At 32.8% G+C, this 26359-nt stretch overlaps 2 protein-coding genes across 3 annotated transcripts in view; one reads left to right on the top strand and one right to left on the bottom strand.

Annotated features, from left to right (window-relative positions):
- Nucleotides 1-4698, top strand: part of LOC114332310 (serine/threonine-protein phosphatase 4 regulatory subunit 3) — a 104864-nt gene extending 100166 nt beyond the window's left edge. Inside the window, exon 7 of the mRNA XM_028282092.2 lies at nt 4458-4698. The gene's annotated coding sequence lies outside the window, so the exon portion shown is untranslated. The remainder of the gene's footprint in view (nt 1-4457) is intronic.
- Nucleotides 3404-26359, bottom strand: part of LOC114332311 (cilia- and flagella-associated protein 36) — a 41910-nt gene continuing 18954 nt past the window's right edge. Inside the window, exons 5-9 of one of the 2 annotated variants that reach the window (XM_050652630.1) lie at nt 24493-24596; nt 24268-24297; nt 17539-17660; nt 15087-15189; nt 3404-4595 (exon numbers count right to left, since the gene is read on the bottom strand). In XM_050652630.1, the coding sequence (XP_050508587.1) occupies nt 4444-4595; nt 15087-15189; nt 17539-17660; nt 24268-24297; nt 24493-24596 (511 nt within the window). In that variant the 3' untranslated portion in view covers nt 3404-4443. The remainder of the gene's footprint in view (nt 4596-15086; nt 15190-17538; nt 17661-24267; nt 24298-24492; nt 24597-26359) is intronic. The other variant, XM_050652631.1, reaches the window with a different exon arrangement.

The raw sequence follows: 26359 nt of genomic DNA, 5'->3' as shown, positions 1-26359 counted from the left end.
TCCACAGTACATCGTCCTTTTTGGAAGATGAATACAAAAGTCTTAAAAATGGTCTTAACTGCTTCGTTTGAGCGAGTCTACCACTTTCTGAAAAATTTTAGAGTGCAGGTTGGACGCGTTATCGCGTCCCATGTCATTAACATATTTACGTTGTCGGACTAACGAAACGCGGCTGTAAATTTGTCGGACAAGAGATCAACAATTTTTTTTTTAAATATAAGTACTTAAAATTGACAATTAAGAGTTTTGTAATAACAAAATCGTAGAGTCCGACACCCGCAAGATGTCACTAGCGCGGTAGTTTTGTTATTACAAAACTCTTAATGTTCAATTTAGGGCCGGTTGTTCGAACGCCAATCAACAATGATCATTATCAAATATTTAATTACTGTATCGAACTGTCAATGTCAACTTTGTTTGGGTTGCTGAAAACATAATTGATTACAATTATGAAATTACTTAATCAATTATGTTAATAATTGTTATGTTAATTGATCAACTAATCTCATAATTATAATCAATTATGTTTTCAGCAACCCAATAAAAGTTGACATTGACAGTTGGTGACAGTAATTAAATATTTGATAGTGATCATTGTTGATTAGCGTTCGAACAACCGGCCCTTAAAGTACTTATATTTAATTAGATTGTCGATCTCTTATCCGATAAAACAGCCGCTTTTCGTTAGTCCGATAACGTAAATATGCTTATGACGCGGGACGCGGAAGCGCGTCCAACCTGCATTCTAAAATTTATCAGAAAGTGGTAGACTCGCTCAAACGAAGCAGTTAAAACCATTTTTAAGACTTTTGTAATCATCTTCCAAGAAGGTCGATGTACTGTGGAGTATAATGTTTTGAAAAAGAACTCCGCATATATATTTAAAATATTGTTGGAAATAAAATGCAGCGCTGTCTGACTCCTTTTCGTATTTGAAGCTCTTCCAGAATGATCCTGATGTTTGCACGTTGACGCTAGAAAATATTTTCAATGATACGTAATGTGTCTTTAACATCAATACCTATCTGCTGAAGAATGTCTATTTTTTCAGTATGTCATACTCGATCAGAGGCTCTCTAAAAGTCAAGAAAACAAGTATAAATTAGATGGCCGATATATCTGCATCTGTACCATAACCTGAATACTAAATAGTGCTTTTCTGGTTCCAAGGTTATTGTGGAGCCCAAACTGTGTGCTACTAATTTGTTCTTCTATTTATTAGTAGATTCGTGCAAAATTCGATGAAATATTTTTAAAATATCTCTCCGTATTTGTTTTTTAGGTATCCTCACAAAGTCGACAATCTGTTGGTATATGGCCAGTTTCATAAATTTTATTAAAAATATGAAGGAGAGATCTTTTACCTGAAGTTGCGAAAGCTTTATTTCACTCTGTATTTTATACGGTCCGGTTTTGTCTGGTCTTTGCTAATCTTATTGCTCGTTGGTGTGAGGTCCCAATTCTCTGGCCATTCTATCGACATTCGTCGTTCAATCCATCTACAACGATATTTCTCATCTAGGTCTTGCTGGACCATAATAGTGTACAGGAGCACTATCTTTTCAACTAAATTACATCAACCCTCTAGCGGGGCGGACACAACCCCCAGAATGTTTAATGGAAAAGGGGTTGAGTGATACCTCATTTTAAAGGTCATTCAACTACCTTTTCAAAAATACCACAATATTATATTTCTTTTCAGTACTTTTGGAAAAATCAAGGGAAACCGTAAATATATTAAGCATCCAAAAATGTTTTTGAGTATTGAATCCAAGATTCTTATTCTATTCTTATACCATATAATTGTGAGGAATCGTATTATAATTATTAAATAATTAAGAGGTCTTGGAAAAGAAAACAGTTCCGCAAAAATGTTAAATAACCTTTCGTCTTTTTACACAACCAAAAAGTTTTTGTATGTAAACTGAGCGAATGCAGTACGACATTACTTATTAGAACTACACTGCGCGTCAGAGAAAGCGGGCACCCCAAAAATGGGTCATTTTTGATGTATCGAATTTCCTAAATCTGCTGTCTGATTTAAGTGATTTCTTTAATATATTGCAGTCTTATTCTTTAACAATATCGCTGTAATATGTAATATTGTTGCTAGAAAGGTAAATTGTCATTGTATACCGGGTGTGCCAATCAAACTGTGTTTTTTTCTCAATGTTCACAACACCCTGTGGAATATTCTAGCCTTTATAAAATACTGAAATTAAAATCCAACTATAGCCTCAGGTTTTCTTAACATTCTGTTTGTTGATTCATTCGCTTATGTTGGATAATAAAAAAGTTAGGAATTTTAACAACTAGCCATGTTCTTCATCAATACAGGGGTGTTTCTAAATAGGTGCGACAAACTTTAAGGGGTATGATGCCTGGGGAAATCGGAGAGAAGAGGATATGGGACTACTGATGAGGGGGAAAAGACCTCCGAAACCGGTCTAGACTCTACCTGAACTCTCCGATTTAACTAGAGTATTATGCAGCTGCTGCGTTTTTGTGTTGCAAAGAAATTGAAAATGTTTATACATTTTTTAATTCATTTACTCTTTTGTAGGAGTATTAAGCAATCTTTCTTGTTGGAACTTTTACCACGCTGAGCAGATGAGTTGTGAATTATTTAAATTTCTCTCATCTTAATTTCTTCGGCATCCTGTTTGATTTATAAATTTTGAAAATCTCAGGAGGTGTAACCAAAGAAAGTATTGCACCTGTTGTCCATCTGGTGGTATGGGAACGATATTTATTGTCGTTTTCTGTGCTACTTCGCTTGTTAACTTACTTTGTTTTTCGGTAGATGGCTCTAGTTCATCCGTGACATTTCTTTCTTTGCAATTCGGAAAGGCCCAAAGTGTGATGCCTGGGGAAATCGGAGAGAAGAGGATATGGACTTCTGATGAGGGGGGAAAGACCTCCGAAACCGGTATAGACTCTTCCTGGACTCTCCGATTTAACTAGAGTATTATACAGCTGCTGCGTTTTGGTGTTGCAAAGAAATTGAAAATGTTTATACATTTTTAATTCATTTACTCTTTTGTAGGAGTATTAAGGAATCTTTCTTGTTGGAACTTTTACCACGTTGAGCAGATGAGTTGTGAGTTATTTAAAATTCTCTCATCTTAATTTCCTCGGCATCCTGTATGATTTATAATTTTTGAAAATCTCGGGAGATTGTAACCAAAGAAAGTATTCCACCTGTTGCCAATCTGGTGGTATGGAAACGATATTTATTGTCGTTTTCTGTGCTACTTCGATTGACAACTTACTTTGTTTAAGGGGTAATTCTGCATGAAAAAATAACGACCGTTTGCTTTATAAACATAATATGTCCGCAAATGCTTCTTTTCCGAGATAAGGGATGTTGAATTTTTTCTTACAAACTGACGACTTATTTATTGCCCTAAAACCGGTTGAGATATGCAAATGAAATTTGGTGGGTTTTAAGAGGTACCTAGTTATTGCGCATTTTTGACATACAATAAAAAATTTTATTTTCACCATTGGCGTGCATACGGGTAATATGACCCGAATTCTTAATTGTATGTCAAAAAATGCGCAATAACTACCTGTTAAAACCTACCAAATTTCATTTGCATATCTCAACCAGTTTTAGAGCAATAAATAAATCGTCAGTTTGTAAGAAAAAATTCAACATCCCGTATCTCGGAAACGAAGCATTTGCGAACAATATGTTTATCAAGCAAACGGTCATTATTTTTTCATGCAGAATTACCCCTTAAAGTTTGTCGTGCCTATTTAGAAACACCCTGTATAAATAGTATTGATAAATAACATGGCTAGTTGTTAAAGTCCCTAACTTTTTTATTATCCAACATAAGCGAATTAATCAAAAAACAGAATGTTAAGAAAACCTGAGGCTATAGTTGGGTTTTAATTTCAGGCTTTTATAAATGCTAGAATATTCCACAGGGTGTAGTGAACTTCGAGAAAAACCACAGTTTGATTGGTACACCCGATATACAATCACAATTTACCTGTCTAGCAACAATATGATTACAGCGATATTGTTAAAGAATAAAGCTATAACATATTAAAAAACCTCTTAAATCGAACACCAAGTTTAGGAAATTCGAGACATCAAAATTGACCCATTTTGTGGAGTGCTCGTTTTCTCTGACGCGCTGTGTATTTAAAAGTTACACAAATATCCTCTTTAGTTACCTTTTATAATATAACAGGTACTTGTGCATTCTCATTCGTGTAACTTTTGAACGACCCATTTTTATTTGTTACAAAGATGGCAGCATCAGCATATTTTTTATACAAGCCATAAATAAGTTTTTAAAACAACAGACAAAAGGCCATTTTTTCTAATATTCATTTTTATGTAACAAATTAATATTTTAAAGAATTGTAAAATACAAAAATGTACTCGTTATATATTTAGGTAATAAATATAAGTAAAAATGTTTGTGTCTATTTATTTGTAGCGACCACCTCTGCCCTCAAGCGTTCGGCTAAAGCCTTACGTAGTTGAAGCTGCTGCGGTTCGATGTCGGATTTTTCACCAGTTAATACAGCTTCTGCAGCTCTCGCGGACCTGGGTCTTCCCTTTGATTTGGTGTCACCTAAGGACAAAAACAAATTGAAGCCGTACTAGAATATTATATTTTATAAAAACATTGATTTTAAGCCAAATAAAAGTTATCACCAAGTATTATTGCACATTAACGTTTGTTTAAATTTGTCACCGAAGAATTTTAATGCTTGAACTTCCCAGTGACCTACAGTTTACCCTGTTCACTCTTCCCTGAAAAAGTATATACAGTAAATTCTCGTTTTATGCGGTGGATACGTTCTACAGAAAAGCGCATATAAAAAAAGACTTTACTTGCATTGAAAAAGTCGGGATACGTTCCGTAATTTTCTAAAATCATATAGAACCAAAACGTTTGTCCACCAAAATGTCAAATACAATCTTAAAAAAGAAATAAAAAAAAATAGACTTACGATATTGAGTTGGCAAAAATCTCTTCTAATGAAAAGTAAAACTTTACGACACTCACTTTAAACGTTTCAATGTAGGAATCAAAATGTGCTGCATATAAAGCCGCGTCCTCAGTGGTAAATTTTTACGTGCGTATTGAACTAATGGTTCGTCGCAAAAATTTGCGTCGCGAATTGCTCTGCCACCGAAAATTTGTTTATCGTTCGTTTACACTGCAAACCATATGCGACACAAATCCTTTTATCTTCGCTCAAAAACCGACAACCGATGGAGCATATGCGTTGTGTGCGTCGAAAATTATTGCATCCAATGTATGCGACGAACATGTCCTAATTAGCACAATTTACCTCGAGCACGCAAATATTTGCGACGAACAGCTGGTTCAATGCAAATTTTTACCAGTAAGGACGCGGCATAACGTCAACAGATGGAGCGAGTGCGTGTGTGCGTCGAAAATTCTTGCGTCCGATTTATGCGACGAACAGTTGATTCGTTGCAAATTTTTACCAGTGAGGACGCGGCTTTATACTGCAACTTGAAATCAGCAAAATTTAAACCAGTCTTATAAAAATGAATGAAGCACCGCTAAGAGAAAATTTAATTTCAAAACAACTACAGGTTATACCTTTCAATGTGAAACTCATTGATGTCCTAGCGACAAGCTAGCAGAATGATGTCATAGCGACATCATGTAACAAGTGGAATCCCCAAATCAAATTGCAAACGCTCACTTTACTGATATCTGGATGTGAATAGTTAATAATATTGATTATAATAGTTGTTAATAATAGAAATTTTTGAATGAACTACAAACCGCACAACTTCAAAATCGCATTAAAAAATCCGCATAAAAAGAGACCTTACTGTACAGTAATCGCCACCCAACTAGATACATAGGAACATTGAGCTATTACAGTCCTGGACCTTCACTTGTTGCAATGTTTATTTTTATGTCTAGGGACGTTTAGAACGTCAGAAAATGTATAGAAACTTAATATTAACATAGAAAGTTGACAAATAATAGATCAGCTGTATTTGACGTTTAAAGTTGTGTAAATGTTTTAAAGTATTGTAATACACTTGATCCCAGGGTTCTTTACCCGTGCGTCATTAATACCTGGTAAGATAAAACACATACTTTTTATCTAGCATCATTCTCTTCCACGCATGAAACTAAAGACAAACCAGCTACCGCTTGTTATTAAGTAAAGAAACATATTATTTTCTGAGCGCTCTAGACTCAGTACATTTAAAAGAGATAGGTACAAAAACACGCTTGGGAACGTTTTCAGATGTTAAGTACAATTTGTGACGTTTCTGGTTTGTTTACTTGTCACTGTCAGTTTGTTAGATTTTTTTGCTGTTTTTGTGTCCTGTTTTTGCATTTACAAGCTATTTGTATTACCCAAACTGTTTTCACAAATAATTTTATATTGAATTTTGAAATTTGAAAGTGTACTTACGGCTTTGTTTAAGTTTTCGCAAAAGGCGACAAAAGTAAAATAAATAGCAAAAAGAAAATAGATTATTGTCAAATATTTATATTATAACAAACGAGTGGCCTCATCAAAGACGGACATGTGTAAAAAAATAAAAATTTAGTTAGTAGTGGTTTCTTACAGTTGAGTCCGCGAGACCCGTGCGTCATTAATACCTGGCGAGATAAAACACATACTTTTTATCTAGCAGCATTCTCTTCCACGCATGAAAATAATGACAAACCAGCTGCCGCCTGTTATTAAGTAAAAACACATGTTATTTTTATGAACGATCTAGACTCAGTGCATTGAAAAGAGATAGGTACAAAGACGATTGGGGATGTTTTAAGTACAATTTCTGACGTTTTGGTTTGTTTACTTTTGTGGCTGTCAGTTTGTTGAATTTTTTGCTGTTATTTTGTCGAATTTACGCATTTTAAAGTTTTTTATAGTATACTCAGTTGTTTTCACAACTAATTTTATATTGGAGTTAGAAATTTTATGATAAGTTTATGTTATTTTACGATAAATTTTGACAACGTACAAATAACCTCATTGTTGACAAAGTTAAGGAATGCTTGTGCTTAATGTTCCGCCAAAGTGAATGAAAAAGTGAACAAAAAGAAAATATGTTATCGAATTTTTTTATAAATTGTTTATTTATTTATTAATCAACGATAATAAAAGAATTTATTAAGCTACTTCAAATGTACCTGTAATTATGCACCAAAATTTTAAAGCAAAATTTAAATTTGGCATTCTATTTATTTGATAACGTCAAATTTTATACTATAACCCGTGATCGGAATAATACCCACTTTCTGTCACTTACTGTTGGGTTTAGTAAATTTCAGACTTATTTCGTATGCTTTAAATTTAAATGATGACGAACGGGTAAAGACTGAGGGACTCAACTTCATATAATTTTTCCTGTTCTTTTCAACGGTGATAATAGTTTCCTTCAAATACGGACGCAAATACGTTATTTTTTAGCTTCACAGTTGAATGTTTGTTTCAAAAACGGACTCCTGTTGTTATGAAGGTTTATTTCAAAAACGGACATCTCCCCAACAGCCCAATGAGAATGCTGTATTGTGATCACATGACTGCGAAATCAACTAAAACTATAGGAAGTGAGATTTACATTGTATAAAAAACGCATTTATTTCAATTTTTCTCGAATGACACATGTCCGCCTTTGATATGAGGCCACTCAAATATTTAATATCACTAATGATTATTAAAAGAATTTTTTAGCTATTGTAAATGTAGTTGTAATTCTGCACCAAAATTTTAAAGCAAAACTAACATTCTACATTGTATTTATTTTTGATAACGTCAAATTTTATAATAGAATCCGTGATCGGAACATTAGCCACTTTCTGTCAGTTGCTTTGCATGGAATAGATTTCCGACTTATTTCGTATGCTTTAAATCAGGGGTCAGCAACCTTTTTCGGATGGCGGGCCATGTTCAAAATAAAATCTTTTATGCGGGCCGCCTATTCAAATGTAACTTAAATAGTCTTCTTCTTCTTCGGTCTGTTTGCATCCACTCCTGGCCACAGGCCTCACATGAGTTCCTCACTTCTCTCTTGTGTTATTTAGTGCCAGTTACTCCCCAATTGTGCTTTTATATCGTCTAGCCATCGTTTTTGTGGTCTTGCACTACTAAGGCTGTGCTCGTCTGGTCTCCGATGTATAATGTTTCTCGTCCACGTTTCGTTGTTTTGTCATGTCACGTGTCCTACCTAGTTTCATTTTATTTGCGCAATTCTTCCAATTACATCCTCCACCTTCGTCCTGCTTCATATGTCCTTATTTTCGTATATGTTTTTTCAGAGATACTCGTAACATAGCTCATTCGATGGACCTGTGTTGTTCTTAATCTATACAGAGTGAATTTTATGTTTGTAATGCCTTAATTATCTCGGAAACGGCTTGCACCATTTTTATAAATTTTGGTATGTAAGGGTCTTGTGATACCGGCCGATATTATTGGTATTAAGTTATGGTATTTACATTGTTTTCGGATCTTCCGTTTTTTTTAACTTTCTTATTTGAAATGGGACACCCTGTATCTTTTTTGCGTTTTGAAGTCCTTAAGAAATGCTTATTAATTTTGATGTAATATTCCCTATACCTAAATGCCATAATTTCGTCGTTATTGCTATATTTATCTAACAAAAAATTTAAAACAAGTTATAAAAATCAAGTTTCTCGGCCCGACCAGACATTATATATTAGGTTCTTTGATATTAAAAAGGTCCCTTGTAATTTTCTCAGAAGTCGATCGTTTTTGAGTAGTTATAAATAATTTTTTACTGAAAAAAAAAACGAAAAATGACGGATTTCAAGGCTCAGAATCCCAAGTAAAAAATATTACTTTTGTAATTACAACCTAAATTCAAGTTCAAACCTTATTATACGCAGTTTGGGCATATTTCATTTTTAAAAGATTGTTTTTTAATTGTTAATGCAACATGACCGCCCGTTCTCTCATAAGCGATTCATTTACACTCTTCTTAAAAATAATATTTTGGCTTCAAATTTAATTTAGGCTCTTCGTGATTTCAAAAATAATGTTTTTATTTATGTTTTTAAAAATTGAAAAACGTCATTTTTCGTTGATTTCAGTATTAAATTGTTTATAACGTAACAACGTTCAGACGTACAAAAAAGTTCATTGTTTTCAGATTAAATTGTTTATAACTTTAGAGAAGAATTTTAAAGAACATTTTTTGTTAAATAAATGTAGCAATTACTCCGAAATTGCCGGATTTAGGTATAGGGAATATTACATAAAAAATAATCAGTCTTTTTTAAGGACTTCAAAACGCAAAAAATATACAGGGTGTCCCTTTTAAAATAAAAAAGTTCATTAGATTTTCAGAAAAATGGAAGATCTGACAACAATATAAATACCACCATAATATCGGTCGTATCACAAGACCTTTACACACCAAAATTTATAAAAATCGTGCAAGCCGTTTCCAAGATAATTGAGGCATAAAACTCACTCTGTATATTCATTTTTCATCTGTTTTAAGACATTTATAACTTCCTCGTTAGTAATTTTGGTAGTATTTCAGATCCTACATTTAATATTTCCATACCGTGGTTTTCTGATTTTGCTACCCTGGATGCGTATAAATCTGTATAAATAGTAATCTTTAACAATATTTATTATCTTATTTTTGTCGTTTTAGTGATTCCATTTTTATCTGGTGTATTTATTGACGGTCTTTACTACTTATTTAGAGTTTTTAACACTTTCAAACTCTTGTTTTTCTATCTAATATTTTCGATTTGTTCGGTGTTGTTGTCCCTTATGACTTGTCTTTTTCTTATTGCCTTATATTCTAGTGAATTTCGGTCCATGCAACTTCTGTCCTTAATCATCTGTTGTGTTTCTGTCTTTAATTTATTATTTTTCATAAATTTGTTGATTTTTTCTAAAATTGTATTAGTGCTTTGGCGGGCCGCGCAAAAAGTTGCAAAGGGCCGCATGCGGGCCGCAGGTTGCCGACCACTACTTTAAATGATGACGCACGGGTGGAGAATCCTGGACTCGACAGTATTTTTGGTGTTTGAATAGTTATTTTAAAGCAAAGTAACAATACTATTAATTAATGTATTTTTTGTATGGAATAACAATTATTTTGAATAGTTTCTGTTTAAACTACTTTATTTAATGGGTTATAAGTCAAACAATCATAGTATTGAGTAAACTTATATATTTTTATAAAACTTACTAAACATCTTACATACAATAAATCATACAAGTGACAACCATGTTGACTGGCTTGAAGTTAGCCATGTCATGTCTAGCACGCAGCCCCTTGCTACGCTGTTACACAGCTATATATATTAAACACCTTCCCCCTAAGATCGATATCTATAAGGGGTCTTTATATTACGACCAACTCTCGTCTTATAACTGTTAGAAGTCTCAATATTTGGGTTGACTTTATGACTCAATGTAGGTACTGATTTTACATTTGGGCTTGGGCAACTAATGGTTTTATTAACACTATCATTTACGTTAATGTGAGTGGTATCTTTATGAACACTTTGTGACTGAATATCAGGGTACAACTCGGGTTCTAAAATGAGTTCTTTTTCAAGTGTTGTGGTGTATGAATGTTTCATTTGGTGTGAATTCCGTCTAATAATTTTATTGTTATCTTCTTTTTTCACCCAATATGATCTAGGTTCATTGGCCTTTTCTAACACAATTGCTTTACGCCAATAATTATCTTTTGAACTTCTTATTACTACCCTATCTCCCTTTCTAAACTCTACTGGTTTTCTTCGTGCTGTCTTATCATAACGTACTTGTAATTTCTCTTTTTCTTTGCATAAATTCTTATATACTTGTTTCTGGATTGTAGGTTCTAATTTATTAGCTGTAGTTGGTAATTGTCCTCTCAGGATCCTGCTCTGTAAAATTTGAGCTGGAGATGCATCAAGATTTATTATGCAGGTATTATTATATTCCATCACCAAATCTCTAAAATCAACATTTTCCTCATTACTCTTTCTTAAAATTTGTTTGCTTATATTGACTGCTTTTTCTGCAAGTCCATTACTCTGGTGGTAATGTGGAGTGCATGTCATAATTGTAATGTCTTTTTCTCTATAATAATTTTTACATTTTACCGAAGTAAATGGTAGATTATCTGCAATTAAAATTTCTGGATATCCAAATCTACTAAAAGTATCTTGAAATGAGTTGATTACTGAACTGGAGGTTTTATCTTTTAATATTGAAATGTCCAACCAATGCGAAAAATAGTCTACAATTACTAAATATGCTTTTGAACCATACTCTAAAATGTCTGTACCAACTTTATTGAATCTTCTTACATTTTGGTATACTTTATTGACATTTCCTACAAAACTATCAGCTGATCCATCACTGCTATCTTCATCTATGACATCAATATTCTTCACTCTACACGACTTTGCAAAATGGTTTAAAAGCCCACATTTCTTACATTTCTTTCCATACGCTGGACATTCTCTGGCCCCATGAGTTGATTGACATCTTTTACACTTGAATTTTTCATTGGTATTCGCTTTACTTCTAGAGTTATTATAATTTCTATGGCCCTGGTACCTATCTTTACGAACTTCTCCTATGTCTACATCTTTTCTTTCGGTATGAAATTTCAAATTTTGGTTCTTACTTTGTTCACTAGTTCTACAAAATTCGATGGCTTTTTGTAGGGTAAGTTTGTCCACTCTCAATAGAGCTTCTCTAGTAACTGGATCTCTGATGCCCATTAATATTTTGTCTCTCAGAGCTTTATCTTCGGCTGTTTGTTCTGGATCAATTTCATTATAATTACATGTTCGAATCAAATGTCTACAACTAGTAAGAAACTGCTCAAACGACTCTCCTTCTTTCTGGACCCTCATGATAAAATTGTATCTTTCAAATGATTCATTCATCCTTGGATTAACATACTTATCGATTAGTGATATCATCAAGTCATACTTGTTATTTTCGGCTTCTGGGATCTCGAATGTGGACATAATTTTGGCAGACTCAGCCCCAATTATATTTCTTAAAATTGACATTTTCATTTTATCTGCTGACTGGTCTTGTCCCGTTGCTAGTAAATAATCTTCGAAACTAGTCTTCCAGAACTTCCATTCGCTTGCAGCATTTTGATCCTGCAGGTCAAAATCTGGTGGTAATTTTACATTTATTCCCATCACTGCCATTGTAGGTTATGTATGGTACCTCGTGTACAAGTTGCTATAAATTTAGCTTTTCGACTGTAAACTGTAACCCAACTAGCTGTTTGACTGCGCCATGTTTAAACTACTTTATTTAATGGGTTATAAGTCAAACAATCATAGTATTGAGTAAACTTATATATTTTTATAAAACTTACTAAACATCTTACATACAATAAATCATACAAGTGACAACCATGTTGACTGGCTTGAAGTTAGCCATGTCATGTCTAGCACGCAGCCCCTTGCTACGCTGTTACACAGCTATATATATTAAACAGTTTCTTGACAGTAACATGACAGGGATGAAAGTCACATCTGCTGTGAGATCACGCAAAATAGAATTTATTTAAGTGACGTCACGTTGCCTAGCAACCGTCGATTCTCCCATTATGAAATTCTATTTTATGACGTCAGCAAATAGAATTCCATTTTGCGTGCTCTGGGCCCAGAGAACGGACTGGATTAGCCCATAAGCATAGCAATTAGGTACCTACACGTGTATCTAGTATGGTGGCGCTTACTGTATATACAATAATACATCTAACAGGAATGTAAGGTTTCCATGAGGTGTCTACAGTGAACTCCTGATGTTTTAGGATTTTCCCATTACCTCCCTTCGCCCAGTATTGCCCTTTTCCAAGTTTTCTTAGGTCTGCCTACTTTCCGTCGGCCTTGATTACAATCCAGCGCTGCCTTGGCAATGCCACCAGGATACCTATGGAGTGTGTGGTCCAGCATCCCCATTTTCTTCCCCTTTATTTGCTTTAAAACATTTTCTTGGTTAGTTTGGTTCCATAAAGGTCCTAGATATGAGACCTTTCGCTGTGTAAATCTTTAGAAGCTCTCTTTGGGTATTAGTTCTTCGTAAGACCTTCATTTGTAATGTGGTCGACCCATGGTGCTATATGCGGCGGATAATGATAAATATCGTGATTTCCTTTACAAAACACCTGCCATAAAAGTCTACCCTCATTGAAAATTAACATTAAACTCGAAAACACACACACACAGAGTGTAAGACCAGTAATAACCCAATGTGATCGAGGGTAGAAACTGGGTAGACCACAACAACAGAATGAACGGTGAGAGTCTCAAAAGTTGTTAAGGTTTAATGAACCCAATGCATCGAGACTACCTGGGAGACCTCCAAAACGATGATACGAGAGCTGGACATCGGAATTTCAAGATTTAGTTGTAAGAATCAACAGGACTTACTCCTAAATTAAGAGAAGAAGAAGACACAAAGATAGAAGTGGTGATTAATATATTTATATAGACCAAGAAATCTCATAAAAAAATATTTGTAGACGATTCGAAAAAATCAGAAACTCAGTACCTCGAAAACTAAACATTTTGATGAAGCGCAGAATATAACTCAAATGAAAATACAGTGGAATAATGCATAATGTAATTATTGACATAGTGACGGATCTATGGGGGGAAATAGGAAAAATTTCCTCCATCCAAAGTTAAAGAAAAACATTTTTGAAATATAAAAATATGGTAGCTTGGTATGAAACTTAAACCAGACAGACTACTGGAATCTACCTCGAATAATTTGTAAGCGTTAAGATGTTTTATTTTTTTGTATAAAAACGGCGCCGGATATGAAAAAAAGACAAGAATGATTTTTTGTCGTAAATTGAACGAGGAATTCAAAAATGATTTTTAATTGGACGTTTCTCCATTACAGACCATTACCTGTACGGGCGCCAATGGTGAATATAAAATTATTCTGTCACCTTTAAAGGAGGTAATTTTGAACATTTGTTGTAGCTTTGCACCTAGTTAAAATCTTTTTAGTAATATTTTCTGTTATTGTTCTACTTTTGAATTTTTATATTGGAGATTTCTTGATAAATGTATTAAGAAATGAAAAAATACGCTCGAAGATGTTTTTTTCGCATAAAAACGGTGCACCATAGTTAAAAAAATACAAGAAAGGTTCTTTTTCGTAAATTAAAAGTGGAATACAAAAATAATTTTTAATTTGAAATATCTCAGTGGCGTACCATTTTTTTTTTCTTTAAAAAAATTCAGACCATTACCCGTAGACGCGCCAATGATGAATATAAAATTGTTATTTGTTTGCCAAAAAATGCGCAATAACTACCTCTTGAAACCCACCAAATGTAATTTTTATATCTCAAGCGGTCTTAGAGCAATAAAAAAAGTGGCAGTTTGAAATAAAAAATTCAACACCTTGTATCTCGGAAACAAAGCATTTGCGAACATACGTTTATAGAGCAAACTACCATTATTTTTTTTTATGTATATCCCTTAAAGTTTTTCATACTTATTTACTAACACCCTTTATGTAGTAAGATGATATCAGGAAAAGAGCAGGCAAAAAATAAAACACAAACATAGACCTATGAAAACAATGAATAAAGAAGTTTTTCCTACATGGTAATCTGGTCACATGAGGAGTTACCATGAAATTATTAGTCTTAGAATGGAAAATCCTACAGATGATCTTTGTGCCTTGTAGAGACGAGATAACAGGTAAATGGAGACGGAGACACAACCAGGAACTCCAAGCACCTCTGAAGATCAAAACAGTACAGTACATCAAGGCAAATCGCATGGGATGGGTGTGCATATACTGAGGGCCAAAGATGAAAAATGGCTAAATACAACCTTCTGGGAAAGTCCCGATGGCAGAAGGTTAGTTGGTGGCCTAAGAAACAGATGGAATGATGCAGTGAAGAGATATGTATGTAATGGGGGGTGCAACGATGGAAGATTATTGCTAAAAACCCACAAAAGTGGAGGAAAATAGTAAACGCCAAGTTGCACTTGTAGAGCCGAGAGAGAAGAAGAGGGGTTTCCATGCGTTGCTGGCTACATCAGAATAAGAATATTCCATAATATTTTCCTTACCTGAATCCAGCTGCTTTTTTCTCGCTTCTTTCTTTAAAGCTACCAATTTATCTCGTTGTGCTCGTAAATATTCTTGACGTTTTTTTAATTCTATTGCATCTACCTAAAAAATTATATAATTTTTAAGCTTTTAATTGGAGGTATTTGAATCATAATTTATAACTCGACAGATCCTCAAGGTGACTTACAACGCATTAACGAACGTCTGTCGTGTATTTTGTTAATATTTCTAATCGCCCAGTAAATGAACGGGAAATACGGCGATACCGTGTAATTTTCAGGGGCAACTCCGAATTGCATGAAAATTTGGAATTAGGTTCTACTTACCCTCTACTTCAAAGTTGAAATTGTGCCGTTGGTTGCTTTTACTTGGGGGGTGACAGTCATCCCTTCTCGGGGGTGAAAAAACATACATTCAAGATAAGACCGGAAATGGATAAATTGACTGATTTTAAGCAACTTTTGTTCTATAGAATTTTTTAAGTAAGTCAACACTTTTCGAGTTATTTGCGATTGAAAATGTTTATTTTTCGACAAAAAAACTACGCAAAAGTAAATATTTGATCGAAAAAAATATCCTTGGCAAAAGTGTAGCTTATAAAAACCGAAAAAAAAAATGTGTATCAGTAAAGTCTATCAATCGAGTAAAAACAAAGTTGTAGCTCATGAAAAATACGTTCTTATGCGTCTAATTCCAAATCGAATATTTCAAGGTGAAATCACCGAAAAATTAGGCACTTCTCGGGAAAAACCCATTGAAACTTTTTTAAAGTGTTTATAAAAAGCTTTATTTTAATTGTTCATAAAAGTTTCTAGCATTAAAAATAAGCGAGTTACGCTCAAACTAAAGTTGGCCCTCTTTGTTTTGGTAAAAAAATCATGAAAATCTCCCCGTGTTTAGCTCCCCAAATGAAATTAATCGCTACCGCTATTCAAACAGTTTACTTACTTATCTATTTTTTATATTATCTGTCAGTCTCACCGGTTTAAAGTGCTTATTTTTGAAAGAGTTATAGTTAAAAAACTTGAACGGGTCACTAATCACGAGTATATGCAAATTTTGAACAGCCATATCTTAACCAATTTTTGTCTTGCTGAAGAACAAAATGAAACTAGCATATTTATAATAGCAAAACCTACATTTTTTTACTGTTTAAGATATTTTTTATCACTATAGTTTATTTTTTACCCAGGAGGAGTAAACTAAAAAGACAGATTCACACCCGAGAAAGTCACTAGAATAATAACCAAATACATCTTCTTTTTTGGTTGATCTAGTCGGCCCTCAACAGTAATCCATAAAAATTATATTAAATTAATACGTCGCTAAAGAGTTCCAAAAACAACTGCTTTTTATATAACAGCAGACTAACAATCTAAAAATTAAAGGAATAACACCGAAAACACAAAAATCGCCGATATAACTTAATTACCCTATGAAATGTCACTAGTGTCAAAAATTTGATAAATGTCGTTAGTGTCCAAATTTTATAACAGTGGAGTAAACTTGCCTGCGGTTGGACCAATTACAAACAAGCAACACAGCGCGGTAAATTTGAATCACTCCTCTTGGTTAAAAAACAAACCATAATGCTTGTTAAGTTATTTTGAAAAAAGGAAATTTTTCAAAAATTTTTAGAAAATTTTTTTTTACTATAAAACCAATTTTTTTACGAAATGAGCACTTCAAACCAATCAAACTTATAGATCATAAATAATATACATACAGTTAAAATAAATGGTAAAGCGGTAACGATTAATTTTATTTATGGTGCTAAATAGAGGGAGGTTTTCACAATTTTTTTTTTACGAAAAAAGAGGCTAACTTTTTTTTTCAGTGTAACTCGTTTATTTTTGGTGCTAGAAACTTTTGTAAAAAATAAATATAAAGTTTTTTTTGATACTTTAAAAATGTTAATAAGCTTTTCCCGAAAAGTGCTTAATTTTTCGGTGATTTCGCGTTGACTTATTCGATTTGGAATTAGACGAATAAGAACGTATTTTTCATGAGCTACAACTTTGCTTTTTCTCAATTTATATTCTTGACTGATACACCATTTTTTAAATTTTTTTATAATCTACACTTTTGCTAAGAACATTTTTTTCGATAAAATATTTACTTTTTGAGTTATTTGCGAATAACTCGAAAAGTATTGACTTACGTAAAAAACTTTATAGAACTAAAGTTGCTTATAATCCGTCAATTGATCCATTTCCGAGCTTATTTTAAACAGGCGTTTTTCACCCCCCGAGAAGGGGTGACTGTCACCCCCCAAGTAAAAGCAACCAACGGGAGAAATTCAACTTTGAAGCGGAGGGTAAGGAGAACCTAAATCCCAATTTGCATGCAATTCGGAGTTGCCCCTGAACATTACACTCCAAAACGGTCATTTATTGAGCTATAAATAAATATTATTTAAAATAAATATTTTTAATTTATACTTGTCTTTACCTTCTTTTTCTCATTTTCTAATTTTATAAGAGATTCTTTTTCTTCAGCATTGTTTTCTTCTTTCTTAACTGGAGGTGTTTCTTTAATTTGTGGAATTTTAGGAGTTTCATGTATAAAATGGCCTGTAAATAAAAAAAAATGTAAACACTTTCAAAAAAGTTAATGTCTTGTCTACTTTATTAAAATTCTGGAACAAACTCTACAAAGCTTTGTTCTAAAAATATATAGATGCACGTCGTTGTCATATACAGGGTGAGTTTTTAGTGCGGGATCGGTCGATAACTCCATTATGGTGTAAAATATCGAGAAAAGTTATTTAAAAAAAATGTAGTCAATGATACTCTCCACGCTTGGAAAATATGTCCATTTATACAGGGTGATCAGTAACTGCGTGGTATATCAAACATATAATTTTTTAAATGGGACACCCTATATATTTTTTCATATTTATATTCTCCTCATAATTCTTGTTCATGTAATATAAAGTTTTGCATTACTATACAGAGTATTTAACAAGTTATGACCATTTTTATTTCGAAATCACTATGAGATTAACACCCTGTATATAAAGAAGTAATTCGTACACAATAATTTGTTTTATGTAATAAGATAAACAATATACTGTAGTTTTTAGATTAGGTCCAGTTCACATCATTGACGAATATTTGTATACAGGGTGAACTACAAAACCAAATTACGATTTTCTCTATTTTTTTAAATGGATCACCCTATATTTTATTTTTCAACATTATTGTATTTAATATACTCTTTCATTTTTATATAGCATTCCCTATATCTAAACTGATTACTTTCCGAGATTTTTTTAGTTTTCTTCAAATTTACTGTTATATATTTAGTAGTTAAGATCTAAGGCTACTAATATCTACCTTAGTTACTAATGTTTTTATGTTTCTAGATGAATATAAGGTTGTCACTGTCATTAATTATAATTGAATAAATACTGTTAACATGTCCATTTCTTGTATATAATATTGGCGACGAGATTAGTAGAATGGACATTAAAAAGCTAAAAAAAGTACGAGCCTGTTTACGAGGCACTCTGACAAAAACTGAAAACTGTTTACATGAACGAGAAATCACAAACGAAGAAATTGAATCCAGATTACATACGTTAGACGAAACCATAAAGAAATTTCAAAATATACAATATGATATCGAACAAGAAACTGAAGAAGCAGAAATAGAACGGCTAAGTTCTGAAGGTATTATAACAAAAATCGACCATAGTAATTGGGGTACACCCATTGTACCTATTGTTAAACCTAATGGGAGTATCAGACTATGTGCCGATTACAAAATAACTTTAAATAGAGTTATTAAAGACGAAAAATACCCGATACCTATCATAGAAGATATTTTTGCCAAAATGAATGGGGGTAAATTATTTTGCACATTAGATATTAAACAAGCTTACCTTAATATGGAGATGGACGAAGACAGCGCCCAAATACAAACTTTAAGCACTCATATGGGAACATACAAAGTAAACAGACTGATGTTTGGTGTAAAAGTAGCTCCCAGTTTATGGCAAAGATTCATGGATAATTTACTTAAAGGTTTAGAAGGCGTACAATGTTTTTTTGATGATATAATAATTCAAGGATCAACAGAAGACCAGCTATTACTAAGATTAAGAGAGGTACTTACCAAGTTAAAAGAAAATAACCTACGGGTGAATAAAGAAAAATGTCAATTTTTTAAAAAGAACATAAACTATTTAGGACATAAAATTGATAAAGATGGGCTCCATAAGAACAAAGACAAAATTAAAGCTATAATAGGTATGGAACGGCCTTCTAATATAAACGAATTGCGAACTTTTCTGGGTATGGCTAATTACTACAACAAATTTATTGCTAATCTTGCATCTATATCAAATCCTCTAAATCAACTCTTGAAGAAAGATAACAAGTTTACCTGGACTGTGAAATGCGAAGAAAGTTTTAACAGAATTAAAACGGAAATGGCAAGTGAAAACGTATTAACACATTTCGACCCGAGAAAACCTCTAATCATAGCCACGGATGCTTCACCAACAGGACTTGGAGCAGTCCTTTCACACATAGTTGAAGACGGCTCAGAAAGACCGATAGCTTTTGCGTCAAGAACCTTAACCAATGCCGAAAAGAAATACAGTCAGATTGATAAGGAAGCGACTGCGATATACTGGGGTATAAAGAAATTTTTTCATTTTTGCTATGGGCGAAAATTTACTCTGATTACTGACCACAAACCGTTAACATCAATCTTTCATCCCCACCATAATCTACCAGAACTGAGTACAATGAGACTTTTTCATTATGCTCATTTTTTATCTGGATTTGATTATGATATACAGTACAGAACAAGCACAAAAAATGCTAACGCAGACTTCTTGTCGCGGTTTCCTGTTGAGAACACAAATACATATGAAGTAGATCAACATGGCTTATACCAAATACAACAAATTCAGATATTAGAAATTAGCCCAGATATAATCGCTAAGGAGACAGAAAATGATATCGAATTACAGAAAATAATTAAAGCACTAAGAACAGGTCATTCTCTGAAACAATATGGATACAAAGACAATGAATTTACTTTACAAGATGACTGTATTTTAAGAGGAACAAGGGTCGTAATACCACATAAATTTCGTAAATTTATTCTTAACGAACTGCACGCGGGACATATTGGTATATTAAAGATGAAACAACTAGCACGCAGTCATGTCTACTGGAAAAATATTGATAAAGATATTGAAGAAAAAGTGAAATCATGTAGATCATGCCGTTTAGAACAAAATGAACCAGCAAAGACACATTTACATCACTGGGAAGAGCCCACAGGTCCCTGGCAAAGAATCCATATTGACTTCGCTGGACCAATTTCTGGTTCTCAACTATTCATTGTGGTAGATGCATATACAAAATGGGTGGAAATTATATCTACAAAGGTAACAACTAGCTCGTGGTGTATACAAACGCTAAGACAAATATTTGCCACGTTCGGAAATCCATATGTGCTGGTATCTGACAACGGCCGACAATTTGTTTCAGCAGAATTTAACAAATTTCTATCCAATTGCGGTATCACCCATAGAACTATTGCTCCATATCACCCAGCAACGAACGGTCAAGCAGAACGATTTGTACAAACTATAAAAAGGACCCTGCGCAGCTTAGCGGGGGAGAGCAATAGCTTAACTGATAAACTATTTAAAGTACGAACACGTTTACGTCGTACACCAGGTGTTAACGGTTTCACCCCGTATGAGCTTATGTTCGGACGAGAAATTAGAACGGATCTTCATGCAATGTTAAGAAAACCTTGCAAACACACAACTTCCTTTCCATCAGACAGGCCTACACCTGGTAGGGAATTTGCCTTGGGAGACAGAGTTCAGGCTAGAAAGTACTGCAGTGATCAACGATGGGTATTTGGAAAGGTAATCAGACGCATAGGTTACTTACATTATGAAATACGAACAGATGATGGTCTACTTTGGAAACGTCACTTAGATCAGCTGCTGCCAGCACCTCTAGTCTTGTAGTTGGGAATTGGGGCGGAGGACTGTTATATATTTAGTAGTTAAGATCTAAGGCTACTAATATCTACCTTAGTTACTAATGTTTTTATGTTTCTAGATGAATATAAGGTTGTCACTGTCATTAATTATAATTGAATAAATACTGTTAACATGTCCATTTCTTGTATATAATAGATCACCCTATATTTTATTTTTCAACATTATTGTATTTAATATACTCTTTCATTTTTATATAGCATTCCCTATATCTAAACTGATTACTTTCCGAGATTTTTTTAGTTTTCTTCAAATTTCGGGAATACATTCAATTTTTCTAGTAGAAATAAGTTAGTATTAAGTGATAATTAAATAAAATTATTTTTACTAGATAAATAACTAACACAAAATATAAACCATAGCAATATGCAGTGAATATACCAATAAATGTGATATTAAGAAATTATCATATTTCCCTAATATACAAGAATCGTAAAATTCCTACAAAAAAAACTTTGTATTGTATATAAAAATATAACAAAATTATTTTTATTCAATAAATAACTTACATAAAACATAAATCAAAACAATATACAACTGATGTAACAGTTTTTAGTTTGGTATATCAACAGCATTCTAAGCCAAGAATTTTTTAGTAGAACATTCATTTTTATAAGCACTTTTAAACTACAAACAAAAATTACGATTTTCTCATTTTTTTTTAATAGATCACCCTATATTTTATTTTTTTGAAATATTGTATTTATGATACTCTTTCATTTTTATATAGCATCTCCTATACCTAAACTTATTAGTTTCTGAGATATTTCTAGTTTTCTTCATTTGCCGGGAATACATTCAATTATTCTTATAAATATAAATAACTTAACAAATAAGTATTATGTAATAATATAACAAATATTTTCATTCAATAAATAACTAACAAAAAAATAATAAACCATAACAAAATTTAATGAATGCACCAATTAATGTGATGTTAAGGATATAAGTCTAAAGTAAATGTTGAAAATGACCACTTTCAACGTCTATGCAATTTTGTAACCGATATTCAAATGACCGAGCCACATTTCTAACATTTTTGTAAGTCAATATTATTAAAAGCTTCTTTTATTCTATTTTTCATATCATCAAGCGTTGTTGGATGCGTCTGGTATATAAGGTTTTTTTATATAGCCCCACTTGAAAAAAATCAATTTTGGAAGAACTGGAGCACCGTCGTATAAAAACCTCAACCCAGTGGCGGATCCAGAAATTTTGTTTGGGAGGGGTCATGGGTCTTGAGGGTGATTTAATTACCTATCTCTGATGCAAGGTCACTTACTTTTACCAACCCTAGGATACGTGGGTTTACAATTATGTGGGGGTCATGACCCCCGTGACACCCCCCTGGATCCGCCAGTGCCTCAACCGTCAAAAAATGTGGACCAATCACATAATCTCTAACAATATCACCTTAAACATTTATAGATCACCTAGTTTGATTTCTTATTGATGCATATTAATGAAATTTAATATGAAAATTATATTATTAAAAACTGCGGGTCACAATCTGCTATTAGGAATGTGTTACTAAAAACTTCTTGGCTTAGAATGCTGTTGATATAATAATCTAAAAACTATTAAATTAGTTGTATATTGTTTTTATTTATGTTTTGTGTGAGTTGTTTATTAAATAAAAATAATCTTGTAATTTTATTATACACAACATATCTATATTTTTTTGTAGGAATTGTATGATTCTTGTATATTAGGGAAATATGATAATTCCTTAATATCACATTTATTGATACATTCATTGCATATTGCTATTGTTTATATTTTGTGTTAGTGATTTATTAAATAAAAATAATTTTGTTTAATTATCATTCAATACCAACCTATTTCTACTAGAAAAATTGAATGTATTCCCGAAAGTTGAAGAAAACTAAAAATATCTCCGAAAGTAATAAGTTTAGATATAGGGAATGCTATATAAAAATGAAAGAGTATAATAAATAAAATATTTTTGAAAAATAAAATATAGGGTGATCCATTTAAAAAAATAGAGAAAATCGTAATTTGGTTTTGTAGTTCACCCTGTATACAAACATTCGTCAATGATTTCAATTGGACTTAATTTAAAAACTACAGTATATTGTTTATCTTACTACATAAAACAAATTATTTTCTATGAATTACTTTTTTATATACAGGGTGTTAATCTCATAGGGATTTCGAAATAAAAATGGTCATAACTTGTTAAATACTCTGTATAGTAATGCAAAACCCTATATTATATGAACAAGAATTATGAGGGGAATATAAATATGAAAAAATATATAGGGTGTCCCATTTAAAAAATTATATGTTTGATATACCACGCTGTTATTGATCACCCTGTAGAAATGGACATATTTTCCAAGCGTGGAGAATATCATGGCCTACATTTTTTCTAAATAACTTTTTTCGATATTCTACACCGTAATGGAATTATCGACCGATCCCGCACTAAAAACTCACCCTGTATATCTACATATCTAAGCAGATGGAAGCATATAATATGTAAATATAAAAAAAGAATGTATGTGTACTTTGTACGCACGTAAGAAGTTATACTTCTATTATATGATTTCAACGAAATAAATATACTTTCGAACAGTTTATTTATATTTTATTTAAAAATTAAAGTAATTTTACGTACTACTTTCCAAAATTTTTTATTAAAACAATACCAAAATTTAAAAAAAATTAGAAAACACCTGGATTTGAACCGGGCACCACTTGATCTCTCCAGCTCTACCACTGAGCTATATGTACTCCTCTTGTTTGTGCTGGTAAGAACTACTAGATTTCTCAGACATAGTGTCAAATAGACCAAGTGAAGTATAAAAGTACTTTAAATATTAGGTACTTATTATCTTATTCCCGAGGTAGACAAATCTAAAGATACAAAAATTATAATAAATATATTTACCAAAAACACTACTTCTTTCAACACTTTTTTTGGACTAATACATACATAACTTAAAACATTTAGTAACTAACGCCATACTGGCTGTGTGCGCATGCGCGCAGAACAATAAAAATTCACTCCCAATCGCGCCTAAAGAAGTATAACTTCAAAAAATGCTTTATGATTGAAGCGTTATCCAAAATAAATGTATGATAAAAAATACTAAAGTCACTTAATAAATATGCATTACCTTTTCTTTCTAGTGATTTTTCAGAAGAATCTACAAAATTATTTTTAAAATATATTACAAACTAAACTTTTCATCATTAACGTTTTATCATAACGTTCCGACTGTCAAATCGAAAACCGTTTTCAGAATATAATTTTAATCAATTTATAAAAATATATTTTATATTTTTGAAAATATAAAAAAACAATTCACGAAGAGTGGAAGAATAAACAATACACCACATACCTTTTGCTTCTTCTAACGCTTTTTCTAATATTTCTTTCTCTTCCAAAATAATTTCGGGTTTTATTAAAGAAGATGATGGTTCTTCAGAATCTGGTGTAAAATTCCTAAAAAGAATAATACCTAATAATAATCTAAAATTATTACCTAATCTAAAATAATAAATATTATTATAATAATCGAATAATACCTAATAATAATCTAAAATAATTAATATTCTAAAATATATAAATGAGTTACTTGAAGACTACGAAAAAATAGAGACAATATAACTAACTGGAAGAAACGGATATGCAATTACCAAAGGAAAAAAGTACTAACACATATAAAAAATGATAAAGCCATGGGACAGGGTGAAATACCTACAGGAATATTAAGACCACTAGCAGAGAACCACATTGATGGTAGTAGATTTATTCTATGAAATCTATGATATTGGGAAGATTCCGAAAGAAATAAGAAAGTCAGAAAAACGGAAGATCTGACAACAATATTAACATCACCATATGATATCGACTGCACCACAAAGATCCTTCAAATATATATAAAAATCATGTAAGCCGAGATATTTGAGGCGTTCCATGCTTAAAATTCACCTTATATATTGATTCATTTCGCCTCTATAATTTACTACCTACACTATTGCGCACATAGAGTGCCACCATGTTGAAAAAAGTCAGACCCCAGGATTTTTTTAAGCTGGTGCATAACAGTACATGTCCACCACAGCCACTGAGGGTATTTTTTTCTTGAAAATGGTGGATACGTTATATCCACCATGGTACTCTATGTGTTAATACCTTTTATTACTATTTACCTGTATTGCTTTTTAATAATGAAGCTCTAGATGAATGCCACATTGACTATCGTTATAGTACACTCATCTACTATAATATTTATAAAGAGGCAACAATGAGTGTTAAGATACATGATAAAACCAAACAAATAAGCATACAACGCGGCGTAAGACAAGACGACACACTCTCGCCAAAACTGTTCTGGAATATGCCTTTAAAATGCTCAACTGGGACAATAAAGGAATCACAATAGATGGAGAAAAGTTAAATCATCTTCGTTTTGCAGATGACTTAATCCTTATAACTGATGACCTAGGAGAAGTAAAGGAAATGCTAAATGAGTTAGACGCTATCTGCTGGAAAATGGGCCTGAAAATGAACTTTACTAAAACCATTGATTATAGACACGGATATAATCAATGCTAAAACTAAATTTGACTAATCTGATTCCTAGCAGACAGCTGATTATACGCGAACAAGAAGTAGAACTGGTGGTCACGAAAGGTATGGTCATGAAATCAGAATTGGCAGAGATAACCAAACGTGCCAAATAAAAAGAAGATTAACTATTGATTGGACATCCTACTGAGCGCTGAGAGAGATATTTAGGAGCAGTATACCGATCAGTTTAAAAAGACGAGTGTTTGATCAATGTGTGCTACCGGTAATGGCGGTAATGACATATGGAGCAGAGACACTGACTCTAACCAAGGCAACAGCGTCGAAAATGAGGGTTGCTCAAAGGCATACGGAAAGATCCATGCTGGGCGTAACCCTATGGGATAAAATAAGAAATGAAGATCTCAGACAAAGAACCGGTATCACAGATGTTATCGGACGTGTCACTAAGCTCAAATGGAACTGGGCAGGACACGTCGCCAGGCTGAAGGACTCAAGATGGACACGAAAACTAATGGAATGGAGACCAAGAGAAGATTAACGCAGTAGAGGAAGGCCGCTTACACGATGGACAGATGATATCAGGCGAATTAAAAAAAGTAAAAACTGGCAACAATCAACACAAAACCGTGAAGTGTGGAAACAATTGGGGGAGACCTATGTCCAGCAGTGGA

Source organism: Diabrotica virgifera, chromosome 6, assembly GCF_917563875.1.
Source record: "Diabrotica virgifera virgifera chromosome 6, PGI_DIABVI_V3a".
Taxonomy (NCBI): domain Eukaryota; kingdom Metazoa; phylum Arthropoda; class Insecta; order Coleoptera; family Chrysomelidae; genus Diabrotica; species Diabrotica virgifera.
Note: the sequence above shows the minus strand (reverse complement) of the source record. Positions and strands in the feature narration are given on the sequence as shown.